The sequence below is a fragment of the Carassius carassius genome, chromosome 11 (genome assembly GCF_963082965.1).
Source record: "Carassius carassius chromosome 11, fCarCar2.1, whole genome shotgun sequence".
Classification (NCBI taxonomy): Eukaryota; Metazoa; Chordata; class Actinopteri; order Cypriniformes; family Cyprinidae; genus Carassius; species Carassius carassius.
Window position 1 is genome coordinate 22,802,331 of NC_081765.1, and position 16,878 is coordinate 22,819,208.

Here is a 16,878-nt window from a genome sequence, read left to right on the forward strand (position 1 = left end):
GCTTTCCATCACATACAAGTACAAGGCAACAAAAAGTACAAGGCAATATTGTACGGTTTAAAGCATGTAAAACAATAACAACAACAAAACATAAAATGAACATAAACAGATAAAAAAGTAATATTATATAATATATATAATATCGTGGCAGTTTCATAAATTTGAATAGCTTTAGAATTTTTATTGAAAAAAAAAAACAACAACAACAAAAAAGTGCCGACTACATCTCGCGATATTCCGGTCGCTGTGACGTCTTTCCTCTGTTTGCCGATCCAATGGCATTTAGCCTGGAGCCAACAAGCACAGCACACACTGGGCTACTCTCAGCATAGCGGCCAGAATACACACACATCGTGAAAGAAATTTCACATTTTCAATATTTTTTGCCAGTATAAGGCCCCAGGAAGGATAATTTACACTTAAACGTGTAATTGTTTTTTGTCACAAAAATTGTATTGGCACAAAAAGCCCTTGAAGAAGGACAGGACTACAAAAGACCAAGTGACGTCGTTATAAAAGGAGACTTGGCTGAAATCCTTCAGACAACAAAGAAACAGCTTCTCGGCGATAAAGGAATAATCCTCACATATTCTCTTTAGTTATGAGTCATGTGGTCGTCGATGGTTCACACAGTCTAGAGCAGCAGGTAGGCTGTGAATATGTGTTTAAATGTGCTAGCTCTGTAATCGCTCTGATCGGTTGGCTTTGACACGCAGGCTGCGTCCTAAAACCTAGTGAGCTGCCTTTGTAGACAACATTCCTAACATTGCGTTGACCCAAAGATGCTGTCAAGAAAGGCACCTCAGTAGGTGTTGAAACGCAGCCGCAGTTCCTCGTGTTATAATCTCTTTCTTCATTGAAGATATAAAATTCAGGAGATATATAGCTAGTCATTTATTTCATGTCCACATTTAGAGTTTGAAGTGTTTTTTTTTTTAGACACAGCCGACGCATTTGTCTGTTTATCGCTGTTGTTTATGTTCAGCATTTGCAGCAGGCTTACCAGAATCAACATCAGCATTGAACGGTTTTCCGTCATCTTAACAGTAAACATAGTTCCTATCAGTTATGTAAAACCTTGAAAATAGTTCGTCTTGTTAGAAATACAGTTTAAAAACGCATGACGTCGAAATCTGTCGGAGATTTCAGTCTGCGGCCTGTTGTTCAATGCAACCTTTTTAATTGGATATGAGTGAACATTTGTACATATATCAGACTGATGATGATGGTTTATATTTGTTTTAATTATTAAGCAATTTTTTTTAGACAATTCAACATAAGACCATGTCGAAGTGTCTCTTGGTACAATGATCATAGGCTTTAGGCTTGACTAGGGCCATGAAGGCTTGCCAAACATTTGTGGCAGGCGCTGTTGAAATTCGATTCGCCAAATTACTGCCAGCGGCCAAATCTGTGACCAAATGTTAGTTTAAAGATTTTAAGGAGTTGATGTATTTTATACAGTTGTCAAGTATAAATGATCGTACAGACTGTCTTAATTGCGTTTTTTACATAGCCGATGTAAACAGTCACGTGACCAGAGCGGTTTAATTATACTTTAGCCCTCTGAAAGATGATGTTCGTGAAAACGAGTTTAAAACTTCTATCAAATTTGGTACATCGGAAACTTAGGTGTTTTTTTTTTTTAAGATTTGTCAGTGGGCTCCACTGTAATTTATGCAATCCCATGTTGTTCTAACCTTTTTCGACTTTCTTCAGAGGAACACAAAAGATAACTTTAGGCAGATGTTTTAATTTCCTTGCATGGAAAAGTAAGATGTGGACTAAATATTAAAGGTGATCGAGGCTAAAAATCACCTCATGCAGATGTGGAATAACCTTTCTTTTATAATCATAATTTTTAATAATTTTTCTTTTTATGCTGTAATGCCGCTCTAAGTTGTTTAATGTAGACCATTTGAAACCTCTTTCTCAGATCTTCATAGGATAAACTTGCCCAGTGTTGTGTTCGGTTTACACTGTGGTGTGTGTGTGTGTATATATATATATATATATATATATATATATATATATATATATATATATAATGTATATGTATATATATATATATATATATATAAATATAATGTATATGTATGTAGCTGGTAGTGGACTAAGTGGCCCACTTTGCTCTTTCTATCTTTCAGCTTGCTGTTTTAGACTTGAACTCAGCTGATGGACAGGGTCCTGGCTCTGGTCGTAAGTGATTTATCTCATTTAAAGCTTTCACCTAATTCAGATTTAATGCTTGAAAAGCCTAAACAGCTGTCTCATAGTTTTTTGTATTTGCCCAATTTTTTTTTTTTAATATTTTTGAATTTTAAAGTGCACATTTTAAATGCAAATTAATAAAAAAAAAAAAGATTTTTTATTTTCTTTCAGGGCGTTACATTCCTCCTCACTTGAGAAACAAAGACGCCTCAAAAAATGGTATGTTAACCTGATTTACTTTTTAAAAGGTGGGTCAGATGCATGCAAATTTGGCAAATATTTACAATTTGGATATTGAGTTTTGGCCTTTTGAGTTGCTGTAAATTTTATTGGATATCTTTAGCGATTTCCTTGGATGTGTACAATTCAAAATAACTGTCATGTGAAAATACTTGATACAAAAAAATTATTTGTTTCTGGGCTTGTTTGTATCATAAAAAACCTGGACTATTGCAAAAAACAAACTTTTTTTTTTCAATAAATCATTTCCCATTTTTATTGATGTGAGCCACTCCATCTCATCACTTAAGAATGATCTCTAGATCTGTCTTAGAATTAATGCTTTATGATCAACTGTTGAGTTTTTTTCTGCACTTTGACTTCATGTTTTCTCACAGCAGGAAATGCTTATTCCTCTGGTAGACAGAGCGGTTATTCAGTGGCACCAGTACAGAGCTGTAAGTCTTGGTCAGGTTCTTCTGAAGGTGCTTTGCTTCCAAGATGCATGAAAATTTAAATTCCCTGCCTTCAGAGCCAGTACTTTGGGGCTAGGCATTTTTAAGTCAGTTCCCAGAGTGTTGAGTGAACCTCACACTTTATGAAACTGAAGGAGCCATTTCTGAGTCCACAATGCTTTAGTGGCTTTGTCCAACTGCTCCATGTGATTATCCTGCAGCTGTGGTTGCTTGCATTTCTCTCCTTTCTTCTCTTTTCTAACTGACTCTCTAAATGTGAACAAATAGGAAAGAAGCTTGAATGCAATAGCGTAAACACACACTCCTTTGAGTACTTTTAAATATTACCCCATCTTCTGACATTGTGAAACTGTCCATCAAGTTTCTCCCAAACAGTATCCTCAGAGTTGGCACCCTGAGGGAAACCAAAGACACAGGCATAACTATCCGACTGGATGGAATGACTTTAGGACCGGTAACTATTCAAAACGGCTTGATTTGCTTTTACACTCCTCCGATGTGAAGGAATGGTTGTCTTTTAAGTGTCCTGTGCCTCTGCTTAGGTTCCCAGAGAAATCCATCCCAGGAGCTCTCGTTTTATCACACGTACACTAGTGGCTGGCCAGACCGATGTGGTATATCTTTATGCATGGGATTTCTGCATCATCCCTCTGTTCTCCTTGTCTGTCCTCTGTGACCTCACTACATTTTAACTAGACCTTGAAGTTTGTGGACGTTGCTCCTGACATGTTCTAATGCTACATGTCATTAGCATGCTTAATTGTGTCTGTGTTCTTTTTAAATACTAAGCGATGCACATGTTAACATTTCTAACTACACCACAACATAATTTGTTCTCTCCAATTAGCCCAAGATTGAGTGATCTGAGCTTTAACGTATCACTGCTGCCACGTCAGTTGTTTGGTTTCATACTTGCCAAGAGACACCAACTCTGTTTTTTTTTTTCTCAAGTTCACTTTTGTTGCAAATATTTATTTTACTTAAGGGATTGTTTGCCATTTACTTTGACTTCTTTAGCATTTACTGCTTGCTACAGATGGTATTTTTGATGATTCTTCATTATATTTTTGACAGTATGCCTTGGCTTTCTGATTAGCAAGTAGGTCAGCAGTGATTGTGCTCTTTTCAATTAAGTTTGGAAAGCTAATGTTTGGTTGTGTGGTTTAACCACATCTGAGGAAGTCAGATATGCAAGTTGTTTGTGTTTTTTAGCCCGTTTTTGTATGCTGGAGTAATGAAGCGTGGGTATGCATATGCATGGGAGCAGTCCTGGTTAATTTCTCTGTGTGTGTCACTTGCAGCCTCTCCTGCGCGTACTGACAGCAGCGTAGCCACTGACGGAAGCGAGGATGTAGCCAGTGTTATCAGCTGGGCTGATCGCTGTGGTAAATTTGAGCATCAGACTGTGGCATGGCTTGGCCTGCTTTTGGCGGATTTTGGACAGAAAATGATCACCCATTTATGTGGTGATTCATCTGTATATGCTCCAGTGCTTGGAAGATTTTTCTTTTTTTGTGTGATCACAACCTCATTTGATAAAGTACATTGCTCTATAAATTTTGGAGTGTGTGTGCTTTTTGTTCCTGAAACTGGATTTTTATCAGAAAGGAATAGTTGGGCAAGTCACTGGGATGACCGAACAGGTTGTTTTTTCTTCATATGGTTTTGTAAGCACTAGGAGTGCCTGTTTTGGCCAAATAATCCCCATAGTTCTTTCTGTGCGCCTGATCTGCATTTTTTATAAAAAAAAAAATTAAGCAGTCCCATGAATAGGGATGGGTACCGAAACCCGGTATTAAACTGGCCCCGGGGCTAAATTATGAAAGACCGTAGTATCAGTAAGATCTGACGCTATCGGTTCTGCTTTCGCTACTGGAGGGAAAAAATTAATGTATGTATTTTTCCTTAATAATGTTATCGTGCACATTTTATCTCACCAAACATTTCTAATGTGCGATCATACAACCCGAATTCCGGAAAAGTTGGGACGTTTTTTAAATTTTAATAAAATGAAAACTAAAAGACTTTCAGATCACATGAGCCAATATTTTATTCACAATAGAACATAGATAACATAGCAAATGTTTAAACTGAGAAAGTTTACAATTTTATGCACAAAATGAGCTCATTTCAATTTTGATTTCTGCTACAGGTCTCAAAATAGTTGGGACGGGGCATGTTTACCATGGTGTAGCATCTCCTTTTCTTTTCAAAACAGTTTGAAGACGTCTGGGCATTGAGGCTATGAGTTGCTGGAGTTTTACTGTTGGAATTTGGTCCCATTCTTGCCTTATATAGATTTCCAGCTGCTGAAGAGTTTGTGGTCGTCTTTGACGTATTTTTCGTTTAATGATGCGCCAAATGTTCTCTATAGGTGAAAGATCTGGACTGCAGGCAGGCCAGGTTAGCACCCGGACTCTTCTACGACGAAGCCATGCTGTTGTTATAGCTGCAGTATGTGGTTTTGCATTGTCCTGCTGAAATAAACAAGGCCTTCCCTGAAATAGACGTTGTTTGGAGGGAAGCATATGTTGCTCTAAAACCTTTATATACCTTTCAGCATTCACAGAGCCTTCCAAAACATGCAAGCTGCCCATACCGTATGCACTTATGCACCCCCATACCATCAGAGACGCTGGCTTTTGAACTGAACGCTGATAACATGCTGGAAGGTCTCCCTCCTCTTTAGCCCGGAGGACACGGCGTCCGTGATTTCCAACAAGAATGTCAAATTTGGACTCGTCTGACCATAAAACACTATTCCACTTTGAAATAGTCCATTTTAAATGAGCCTTGGCCCACAGGACACGACGGCGCTTCTGGACCATGTTCACATATGGCTTCCTTTTTGCATGATAGAGCTTTAGTTGGCATCTGCTGATGGCACGGCGGATTGTGTTTACCGACAGTGGTTTCTGAAAGTATTCCTGGGCCCATTTAGTAATGTCATTGACACAATCATGCCGATGAGTGATGCAGTGTCGTCTGAGAGCCTGAAGACCACGGGCATCCAATAAAGGTCTCCGGCCTTGTCCCTTACGCACAGAGATTTCTCCAGTTTCTCTGAATCTTTTGATGATGTTATGCACTGTAGATGATGAGATTTGCAAAGCCTTTGCAATTTGACGTTGAGGAACATTGTTTTGAAAGTTTTCCACAATTTTTTTACGCAGTCTTTCACAGATTGGAGAGCCTCTGCCCATCTTTACTTCTGAGAGACTCTGCTTCTCTAAGACAAAGCTTTTATAGCTAATCATGTTACAGACCTGATATCAATTAACTTAATTAATCACTAGATGTTCTCCCAGCTGAATCTTTTCAAAACTGCTTGCTTTTTTAGCCATTTGTTGCCCCCGTGCCAACTTTTTTGAGACCTGTAGCAGGCATTACATTTTAAATGTTAATTAAGTGGATAAAAGTGTAAAATTTCTCAGTTTAAACATTTGCTACGTTATCTATGTTCTATTGTGAATAAAATATTGGCTCATGTGATTTGAAATTCCTTTAGTTTTCATTTTATTAAAATTTAAAAAACGTCCCAACTTTTCCGGAATTCGGGTTGTATTACGACGTTTGTCTGTGAGATCTGCGAGATCTCTCATGCGCGCAGCGGAGGCTGTCTGTCAGTCGCGCACACACACGAATAACAGTACGAAAACTCCCGCTTAATAATAAAAAGTGACGATGGTGGAGAGGGCAAAACGTTCCAAAGTCTGGTTATACTTCACTAGAGTTCGGGTGACCAGATGAGATTGGCTGAAATTCGGGGTGGGGGGTGGGGGGCTTGATATCAGACTGCGTAGCCTATAATAAAAGATAATGCATTTCAAACCTTAACTAAACACATTTTTATTCAAAGATCAACCGCCTGTCATTACTCTTTGGTCTGCCATAAGAAACAAAAACATTAAAATCATGAACTCCAATGTCATTGTAAAAAGAAAAAAAGACAGTTTTGTAACAGTGTGTAAATCAGACCTTTCTGTAAGGCTAATAAGCTTAAACTTATTTTTTGTACACAGTGCCGCGAACTGTCAATCACTCCTGTACGCGTGCATCACTGTCCTCCTCGCAGCTGCAGCAACTTGCGCTCTCTTCATCAAGCTTTAAAACAAAAAGGGGACAAAAGGGTCGTATTGTATTTTTTTAGAACTTAGAAATAAATGCTGCAGCCAATGAGCAGCTGGCGGGGGATGGTTGCAGGACGACTCAACCTCCGCAGACAGTTTTATAGACAATAACTACTCAAGATTTTGCTTAAGTATAATTTTCGGGACAATTAGGGCCAGATTCGGGACAACAGTTTAGATTTCGGGACTGGCCCGAATTTTTCTGGACGTCTGGTCACCCTAACTAGAGCTCGTTGTCATAAGTGCAACACAATTTTTGCTTGTAAGGGTGGAAACACAAGCAATCTGTCAAAGCATCTTTCAAAAGTGCATTATGTGCCGACAGAGAAATGCGAAGTTTTCGACTGCCTAGCTAGCTCGTCTCTGGTTGTTGCCCCATCTACGTCAGGTAAGTATGCTAAAATCATGTTGAATCAACGTTGTTTACGTCATTTAAAATAAATGTAAAATCTCCCTGGTTTGCTAACCTTACATAGAAATTCTGTTGATTTCTTTTGGGAGAAATGAGAGAACGAAATCAACATATTTTCTACTTGTTTTTAAAATTCCAAATAAAGAAAAATCAGTATGTATCTTTCTTCAAAAGAATGGCTAAAGAGTCCTTTTGCAGCCTACCTACATGCCCCACCCGTGTTGCTTTGTACCACTGTATCTTCTTTAGCAGAAACATAGTTTATTTCATTTGTTTTATGTTCATTTGTTTTTGCATAATAGCTATTTGTTCAAACATGGCTGTTTCTTGCACTACAAATAATTGTTTTATTAATTTTACATAAAAAAAATAAAGAAATGTTAATTCTGTTCTCAAGTCGTTCTTAAAAAAAAAACACACACAACACAAAGTACCGATAAGAATACTGTTAAAGTACCGGACCGTTGAGCAGTATCGGTAAGAGTAGTAATACCCTTAAAACCTTAACGATACCCATCCCTACCCATGAACCTGTTTGTCTGGTTCACTCAACTTACTTGTATTGTTCTATTTGTTGCCGTAGAAGCAAACTGCTTTACTGGCTTTTTCACATCTGCCGCTCACTTACCCATCACTGATATCAGTCTTGGCTTTGAGCTAAGTTATAAATTAGAGCCGTTCCCTCAATATCCTCACATTCTCTACCTGTCTGTCCCTTTTTGAAAGATTCTCCAGGGTGGGACGGCGGTCGTAGCAATGGTTTTGTCAATGGGTACCATGATGGTCGTGTGAATGGGACTGCAAACTTTGGCCGTGGACCTCCTCGTAATGACAGAGGTGGACGTGGTGGCTTTCGTGGAAACAGGAATGGTGGTCCCTTCAACCAGCCAATGCATAATGCAGGTGAGAGTTTTACAGAATTTTAAAATGATAGTCATTGTTTTGCAAGATGTACATGTTTCTAATGCTCTAACATAATGAAATTGCAGGTTATGTCAGTTATGAGAACAAAGATGGAGGCTGGAACTCTTTGGTGAACAGAGACGCCTACACTAGCTTTGGTGGGTGTTCTGACAGAGGGAAGTCTGCGTTCTTCAATGATAGAGGAGCTGGCTCAAGAGGAAGGTGAGGAAGAGTGCAGTAACACTATATTTTAGATACCATTGCAATTTCACCAGTTTTCAACAATTGTTTTAATAAAACGGCAAAATCTAATACTAGCCTTGTAATTAAAAAGTTCTCAACCTCCCAACTGTTTACGTTCACTTAAGGCATAAAGGACTGTGTTTACATGTGTAGACTGAGTCTACACGTCATCATGGGCATTTTGACATTTGATTTGGCAAGATTTCTAGATTAAGTAAAAGTTGAGTGTTTATGGTGGTGTGTTACAGTGTTTTTATAAAAATAATAATTGTTTCCTAGCAGGTATGAACGTGGAGGCTTTGGAGGAGGAACAGGAGGGAACAGTCGTTGGGTTGAAGAATCCAGAGATGAAGAGGACTGGTCAAAGCCACTGCCCCCCAACGAACGTCTGGAACAGTAAGTGGTCCCCTGCTAATTGCACTGTGTGTCCTGTCTCCTGAGTCCATCTGTCTGTGTGATTTAAGATCTTGTGTCTCCTCTGTCTCCCCCTCCAAACGACAGGGAGCTGTTCTCTGCGAGCAACACTGGGATTAACTTTGAGAAGTATGATGACATTCCTGTGGAGGCCACTGGATCAAACAGTCCTGGGCATATTGAGAGTGTAAGCCTAATAATCATAGTGCCTTGTTGAATCAAGTATTAAAACAAATAAAGTGGAGGGCTGCTACAGCAAATGGATGATGTTTTCTATATGTTTTTTTTTTTTTTTCAGTTCCATGATGTGGATATGGGCGAGATCATTATGGGCAACATCACCTTGAGCCGCTACACACGGCCTACTCCTGTTCAAAAGTATGCGATCCCCATTATCAAGGCCAAGAGGGATCTGATGGCCTGTGCTCAAACAGGTGGGAGAAAAATGGTTTAAATTTCCATCCCACTTTAACTATAATGCAAAGTATATTTGTAATCATGGGATGATAAAACTTAGAAAGTAGGATACTAGGCCTTTTTTATTTATATAAATTTTATTTTATTTTTACAGTGCCAGTAGCTTTAGCTGGACTTACCTGAAACTGCAAAGACTGCTGATGCTGCGTTATGTGTTATGGGTCATGTACATAAACATCGACCCTCTGATTAAGTTAATGCTTTTTTTTTTTTTTTTTGGTTGACTTGAGTAAAATGAGTAATTGTGTGAGCCCAAGTTCATGCCATTGAATAATTGAATGAATGTTTTTCAAGAGTTCATTGACCGATCCTTGAACACAAAGTAAAATGTAAAAAAAAGTCAAATGCCATTACTCTACAGTAACTTTATTAGGAAAATAAATGTAATAAATGGTATCATTCTAAAATGGTAAGTATGATAAACTGATGTTTTTCTGTAGACATTTCTATTGCTTTGATTTTGAATCACTCACATCTGTCAACTTGCATATCTTCTAGAACATTTACCTTAGAACATTTTCTATCTAGGATTGTGACCCCTTGTGAGTTAGATGACCTCTTCCTATCTCAGTAGGTAGGGCATGGTCAGTATAAACCGCAATGTTTACCAGGTTGAATGAGCAAACTCTGGCTTTGGATGTCTAATGTGGATGATAAGTAGAGAGTAATTTGAGAGTGTGCTTCATCATGTGTGTATGCTCTATTCTCTCAGGCTCAGGGAAGACTGCAGCCTTCTTACTTCCTGTGCTTAGTCAGATCTACACTGATGGACCTGGAGAGGCACTGCAGGCCACCAAAGCCAGCACCCAGGTTACTATACATCTCTTAATTGGCCGAAACCTGTACAAAGAGTCTTGTGAGGGAAAGCATTTCTGCTTCTGTCATGAAAATATTTTGTTTTGGTCTTTAAGCAGGAGAATGGGAAGTACGTCCGTCGTAAGCAATTTCCTATCTCTCTGGTACTGGCTCCAACAAGAGAACTTGCTCTTCAGATTTATGACGAGGCCAGAAAGGTATATCTTTCTGGTAAACCAGTTATAGGTTAGCAAAATTTGGTCCAATTTAAAGCTCATCTTCACTAATTGTTTTGCCATCTTCTGCAGTTCTCTTACCGCTCCAGAGTGCGCCCGTGTGTGGTGTATGGAGGTGCAGATATAGGCCAGCAGATCCGTGATTTGGAAAGAGGCTGTCACCTGTTAGTGGCCACACCAGGCCGTCTGGTAGACATGATGGAGCGGGGCAAGATTGGCCTAGACTACTGCAAGTAAGTGAAGCTAATATGATTCTAAGCTAGAATAATTTAAGTTTTCTTAGACTTCAAATACATCTTGGTTCAGAAAAATGACTTTATACATTCTTTGTAGATACCTGGTGTTGGATGAGGCTGACAGAATGCTCGATATGGGTTTCGAACCCCAGATCAGACGTATCGTGGAGCAGGACACCATGCCTCCAAAAGGGTCTCGCCAGACCATGATGTTCAGTGCCACCTTCCCGAAAGAGATCCAGGTATATGAGGCTAACCAGTGGGTCTCATTATGGACTTGAATAAAAGTTAGGATTTTAATAAAGAACTCATTGTTTTTTATTTGAAGATTCTGGCCCGTGACTTTCTGGAGGAGTATATATTCCTGGCTGTGGGCCGAGTGGGCTCCACCTCAGAGAACATCACTCAGAAGGTGGTTTGGGTGGAAGAGAATGACAAGCGCTCCTTCCTCCTTGACCTGCTCAATGCTACAGGTAAAAATGTCTTTACTCGTCGACTGTTTCTCAATGTCATGGGATCCTCGATGACTTGTTGCTGGAATAACAAATTCTTGGTCAAGCTCAGTGTGAGGGTATATGTGGGTGTATAGATTTTATTGTTGTAGCACTAGTTTTTAAAAATAGTACTGCAAATAGTGATATGGGAAGAGTTAGAAGCTGAGTTATTACCATTTATTTTTTTAACATACTCCTTTTCTTTGCAAATATAAATAAAATTACTTAAATCTGAGTGGTTTTAAAGTTAAAGAGTGTTCTTTAGCTATTGCTGTTGTGTTGTAAACATGTAGAAACAGTGATTGGCTTCTTGGGGAAGCTCTCATGTATATCCATAGCAACAGAGACGCCCGTGCTTTTAGATAAGTCTCATGTGATAAGTGCTGCCATGCCAACATGATCTAAGCAAAGACTGTAGCAGAAGGCTTAAACGGAGGGAATGAAGTCACGTAGTGGGACATTTTAATGGAAGGGCGTTCTACAGTTTCATCCTTGTGTGTTGATTGACATCATGGCAAAACCTGACTACAGTAAAGAAGCAAGCTGTGGCTAATATGGCATTCAGTGCAGATAATTAAGATTACAAAAGCACAAATGTATTTCTTCATTTGCAAGATGTTTATCCAGAGTGACTTACCTTTGTCTTTGTAGGCAAGGATTCTCTCACACTGGTGTTTGTGGAGACGAAGAAGGGTGCTGATGCTCTTGAGGACTTCCTCTATCGCGAGGGCTATGCATGCACCAGTATCCATGGGGACCGCTCTCAGCGTGATCGTGAGGAAGCGCTCCACCAGTTCCGTTCTGGGCGCTGCCCTATCATGGTTGCCACCGCTGTGAGTAGAGTCTGCTCGTTCACTGGAAGCCTGTGGTTTTCCTCCTGATTGCTTAACTGGTTGTGTTTTTGTCTTGATAGGTGGCTGCACGTGGCCTTGATATCTCCAACGTGAAACACGTAATCAATTTTGACTTGCCTAGTGACATTGAGGAGTACGTCCACCGCATCGGTCGTACAGGCCGTGTGGGAAACCTTGGTGAATTTTGCTATAGTTTTCAAAAATATCTTGAAGTTTTTGCCAGAACATCTGTTTGAATTCTTGATTTATCTTCAGGTCTGGCCACATCCTTCTACAATGATAAGAACAGCAACATCACAAAAGATCTGCTGGACATCTTGGTGGAGGCCAAACAGGAGGTGCCTTCCTGGCTTGAAAACCTAGCCTACGAGCACCAGCACAAGAGCACCAACCGTGGACGCCCCAAAAGGTACGGAAGCATCCGAGCTCTTCAGATCTCCCCAATGGGTTTGTGTATCTTCCAGATTCATGATGTTATTCTTGTCCTGCAGGTTCTCTGGTGGCTTTGGGGCTAGGGATTACCGCCAGGTTGCTGGGGGCGGCAGTGCTTTCACCAACCGTGGCGCTCGAAACACTGGTGGCCATGGAGGGAACAGAGGTTTTGGAGGCAATAAGGGTTAGTTTAACTTCAAACCACATCTTATGATTTGATTTTATATATAATACGCATGCATATGTGTGTGTATAAATGTTAACATGTAGCCTAGATTAATAAACTTAACAATAAACAATCAAAAGTCAGTGGAAATTGTTGAAAGCAGTCCTGAATTTATTGTCCATTTTAGGTGGCTTTGGGAGTTTCGGTGGTGACAGCTATGGGGGCAACTATGGAGGAAACTATGCCCAGGTGGACTGGTGGGGCAACTAAATGTACGTTTGCCAAACTAGCTGAGCGGAAACCACATGTTATCATAGCCAGACTCTTTCCCCCCGTGTAGCTTTATGAACTCGGTACATTACACGCAGTGATTCTCGGCCCACATTCTAAAGGGAGCTGATCTGTGGAAGAACTGGAGCAGAATAACAAACACTTGTGTATTTGATCTATTACAGCACCTTCATTTCTGACCTTTTCTTTGTTTAAAAAAAAAAAGAGGATCATTTTCTATGTGAATGTACTGTGCCTTTTTGAATATAGACAGGAATTTAGTTTTGTTAATTTCATTGAGTGAACTTGGCCAGGAGCAATGTATTTTTTGTTTTTTTGCTGTAAAGGTATTTGAAAGCTTGTACTCAATCAAACCTTGGCAAATACTGGGATAACATGACTCAGCGAGTCGCTGTTCCATTTGAACTTCAAATTATCACCGATATCATGAAGCCAACAATACAAGTCACAAAGTAAAACGCATCTCAGGCGCTTTGCTAGAACCGTTCTCTGAAGCATCTGTGTCACAAGGGACAAATCGGTCTGACTGACTTTTTGTTTTGCTCACTCTATCCTGCAGAGACACCTCTTTAGGGATATGGTTGTCTTGAAAAGGCCATTCCAGTTGTGATATTCATAATGAAATATTGGAAACACTCCGTGTTTGAAAATTCAAAATGCTGGAACTTCTTACTCCACTTGTTTTAATTGACAGTGTTACGGCAGCTAGTAAGAACCACATGCTAGCCACTCGAAGTGGGCAGCTTTTTTTGTTAACTACTACTTTTCTTCCTCTAAACAACATTTTAGAGAAGCAGATGTGATTTTATTGAAAAACTCCGAGGTTTTTTGATCAAACGTTCTTCACAAATGTCAGCAAAACAAAAAATGGCTGCCATCCTGAAAGCAAAGTTCAAATGGCTACAAACGGACCACAGAACCAAAGCGGCCGTGCCTTTGCTACATGACCGCTTTGGTCAAATACGCATGCTAGTGTTTTGTTTTTTGGTCAAGGAGAGAAGACAAATGAACTGTTGCAGGCTTTCTTTTAATACAAACGTCCTCTCTTTTCAAGCTGCGCAGCAAGCATTGCTCCCTTTTTCATGGTAGAGGCAGCATGGGAGTTCATTTTGAGGCACTGGTGGATCAAAACCAGGAGTTTGTTTGCATTGGACCTGACGCGAGTGCAGTTAGACAGGCCACCATTTTAGCTTGTGTATGGAGTCCCGCTGTTGTGTGCGAGGCTGGACACCAGGTATACCAATGCTGTCAGCTCCTGAAATTCATCTGGTTAGATGTGAACTAAACCACTGGCTGAGGAGCCAGTTTACAGCTTCTTTTCTTGAAAAGGACAGAAGCGCTCGAGTGGAGGAGAAATAAGGCATTTATCGCAAGTGCAATAGATTTTCTTCTCAAGTGAGGATGTGCCTTGACTTTCTTTTATTTTTTTTTATTTTTGATGAATTCAAGCAGATGCACTGACAGTATTAAGAACTTCAAGTTGAATGGTGCTACTTTAGTTAGGTCTAGGCCCGTGTACGTTGTGCCCATCAAGTTTTACAAAGTTATTTTATTGCACATTTCGAGTTTTATATATAAACGTGTCTTGAGTGCATGTCCTCAAGCTTCCAAATGTTGTGTCAGGATACGCAGCTTGTTTACAAAAGGGGAAGGGTTCTCACTACCAGGATTTATTTGGGACCAGGGCAATCAGCAGTGGGGAATTTAGCTATTTGCACACAGATTTCTAGATTCTACTTTTGCTGCTAGTTTTGTGTAAGTTATTAAGCATTTTTTGAGAAATATTTATTTTTATAAGCCTCAAAGTGAATCTTTGAAAGTTTCAAGTAACTTGACCAAAAGACAATACCTGAACACTGGCACTTGAATGTTGAATGTCACCTGTATGCGTGGAAAATTTCTGTATTTCGGGGTAGCGTGAGCTTTTTTTAATGTTTCAGACGTAATGAACTTGATCAGTTTCCACAGCTGTTAAAGGCCTAATGGCATCACGTCGCTATGGAATTACCAATTGGCTCTCAGAATTGGAAACCGAAAAAAAAGAAGGAAAAAAAAACATGCCAAGGTTTGGATTAAAAAACAAAAAGTTAAATAAATATCAGTGCAAAAAGTGTCCAGATTCTCCAAATGTGTGCTTTTTTCTGTCCTACAGATTGGCATTGGTTCTGTTGAAGTTTTGTTTCTGTCAGTGTCTGGCACATGGCAACCTTGAACATGTGGTTGATCTGTTGTATTTACACATACAGCGACTCTGGTATTAGTCCACTCAGGAGAAGCTGCAAGTATCCACGCTAGCAATAAGTCTTAAAGTGTATTGGAAACACTGAAATCACATCCCCTGCCCTCCACCCAGATGGAAAAAGGAGAATAGTTGGCTTCCTGAGAGGACACCAGAGCTTCTTTAGATTTAGTATTTGCTTTATGTCGTAGCTTCTAGGCTCTGCACTGCATGAGATGACTCAGCTGTGCATTTATTGTATGATTTTACCAAAATAAAAGTTTCTGATGCAAATTCCTTACAATCGAGCATGATTTCTTAAGCGTTTCATGTTGCAGAAATTTGGACAAGCATCTGCTCTTCATGTGCTGGTGATTGGGAACTCTGTTAATCAAATTACAAAATTTTTTTTTGATCGCCACAGATCATATTTTCACTGTTAAAGTGCTAACAGACTAGTAGTTAAGGACTAGACTGACTGAAAATATGTATAAATATGATACATATTGATAAACTGCCATTGTATAATACAATGTAAGATTCTGACCTGGTCGAAAACTTGAACGTTTTGAAATGTTTAATTTTTTTGCTTCATCTGATGGGTATGAAACTTGGTGACTTTTGTTGTATTACCTATATGAACACACAAAAAAATCAAGGAGATGATTCTGATATGTTAAAGGGTCGTAAAAAAAAAGTCACACTTAGCTTCCTCCCGCCCGAAAACGGGCGACATAGGAAATGAATGGGAAATACGAAAAAATAGGAAAACTCAGAGAAACTTTTGGTGGTACAAGCTACAGATCAGCAACTGTGCTGAAAAAAAGTGTACAGCAATGAAGGGGTGACACTCTAGAACATCAAGAGTGCAAATAAGACCCCCCCCCACACACACACACACACACACCCACGCACACAAACACATACACAGATAAACTGGCGACTGCAACAGCAAATTTGTAGAATATTCCGCATAAAATCAATAAATGAAAAAAAAAACTTGCTCAAATGCACACACACACACACACACACAGAGAGAGAGAGAGACTGGTAAGACTGCAACAGCAAATTTTGAGAATATGCAAAAATAAATAAATAAAAAATACAAAAAGAGACTCTCGCTCAAATGCAACACACACACACACATTCACTCACACATACACACACACACACACATTGTGTTCCCTTTCTAACCAAATGCTATAGTTTGATTGTAATCATAATGCAAAACCTGATACTTATCTAAACATTTTTGTTAAGAAAATAAAGTAATCATCTTTTAGAATATCTAAATGTATATCTAAATAAAAAAACGAATAAGATAGAGAAATCATGTCTAAAACAACAAAAGGAATCAAATAGCCTTTCTACATAGGATATATAGGAAGCTATAGACAGCCTACAGGCTGGTACAGGACATTACACAAAAGTGGCTATTTTTTAAAGCCACTAGATGAAGTTCTTCTCCTTGAACATTTTTTTTTTAGGCTGGCACTCTATTTTGATGTGAAATGCTGCATTTATTGAATTTTCTTTTAAAAATAAATATAAAATAAAAAATGATATATTAATTCTAATGGAAAAAATACCTCATAAAAATTATATAATTAATGCAAAGTATCATAAAAAAATCTAAAAATTCTAAATAATAATCAGAAAACATTATAGAAC

At 39.1% G+C, this 16,878-nt stretch overlaps 1 protein-coding gene across 13 annotated transcripts; it reads left to right on the plus strand.

Moving 5' to 3' along the window:
• The first annotated feature begins 269 nt into the window (after positions 1–269).
• Positions 270–15,501, plus strand: LOC132153040 (putative ATP-dependent RNA helicase Pl10). Of its 13 annotated transcripts, none has more exons than XM_059562164.1 (22): positions 270–646; positions 2,148–2,199; positions 2,383–2,430; positions 2,829–2,888; positions 3,268–3,360; positions 3,449–3,520; positions 4,208–4,291; positions 8,175–8,351; positions 8,438–8,573; positions 8,874–8,990; positions 9,096–9,195; positions 9,307–9,442; positions 10,198–10,295; positions 10,400–10,498; positions 10,589–10,749; positions 10,850–10,994; positions 11,081–11,225; positions 11,898–12,079; positions 12,160–12,277; positions 12,356–12,509; positions 12,592–12,716; positions 12,886–15,501. In XM_059562164.1, exons 1-22 carry the CDS (start codon positions 602–604, stop codon positions 12,966–12,968), a joined length of 2,430 nt encoding a protein of 809 aa, XP_059418147.1. In that variant the 5' UTR covers positions 270–601; the 3' UTR covers positions 12,969–15,501. The 13 variants fall into 13 exon arrangements, with proteins under 13 accessions (XP_059418147.1, XP_059418148.1, XP_059418146.1 ...); XM_059562165.1 differs by having other exon boundaries at positions 8,877–8,990; XM_059562163.1 differs by having other exon boundaries at positions 271–646; positions 10,397–10,498.
• Positions 15,502–16,878: the final 1,377 nt, after the last annotated feature.

Bases quoted from the DNA above. Each gene is read 5' to 3' on its own strand.
- LOC132153040 (XM_059562163.1), top strand. From the start codon at position 602: ATGAGTCATGTGGTCGTCGATGGTTCACACAGTCTAGAGCAGCAG. The intron at 8,574-8,873 runs GTGAGGAAGAGT...ATTGTTTCCTAG, and splicing joins GGAGCTGGCTCAAGAGGAAG to CAGGTATGAACGTGGAGGCT. The intron at 11,226-11,897 runs GTAAAAATGTCT...TTGTCTTTGTAG, and splicing joins TGACCTGCTCAATGCTACAG to GCAAGGATTCTCTCACACTG.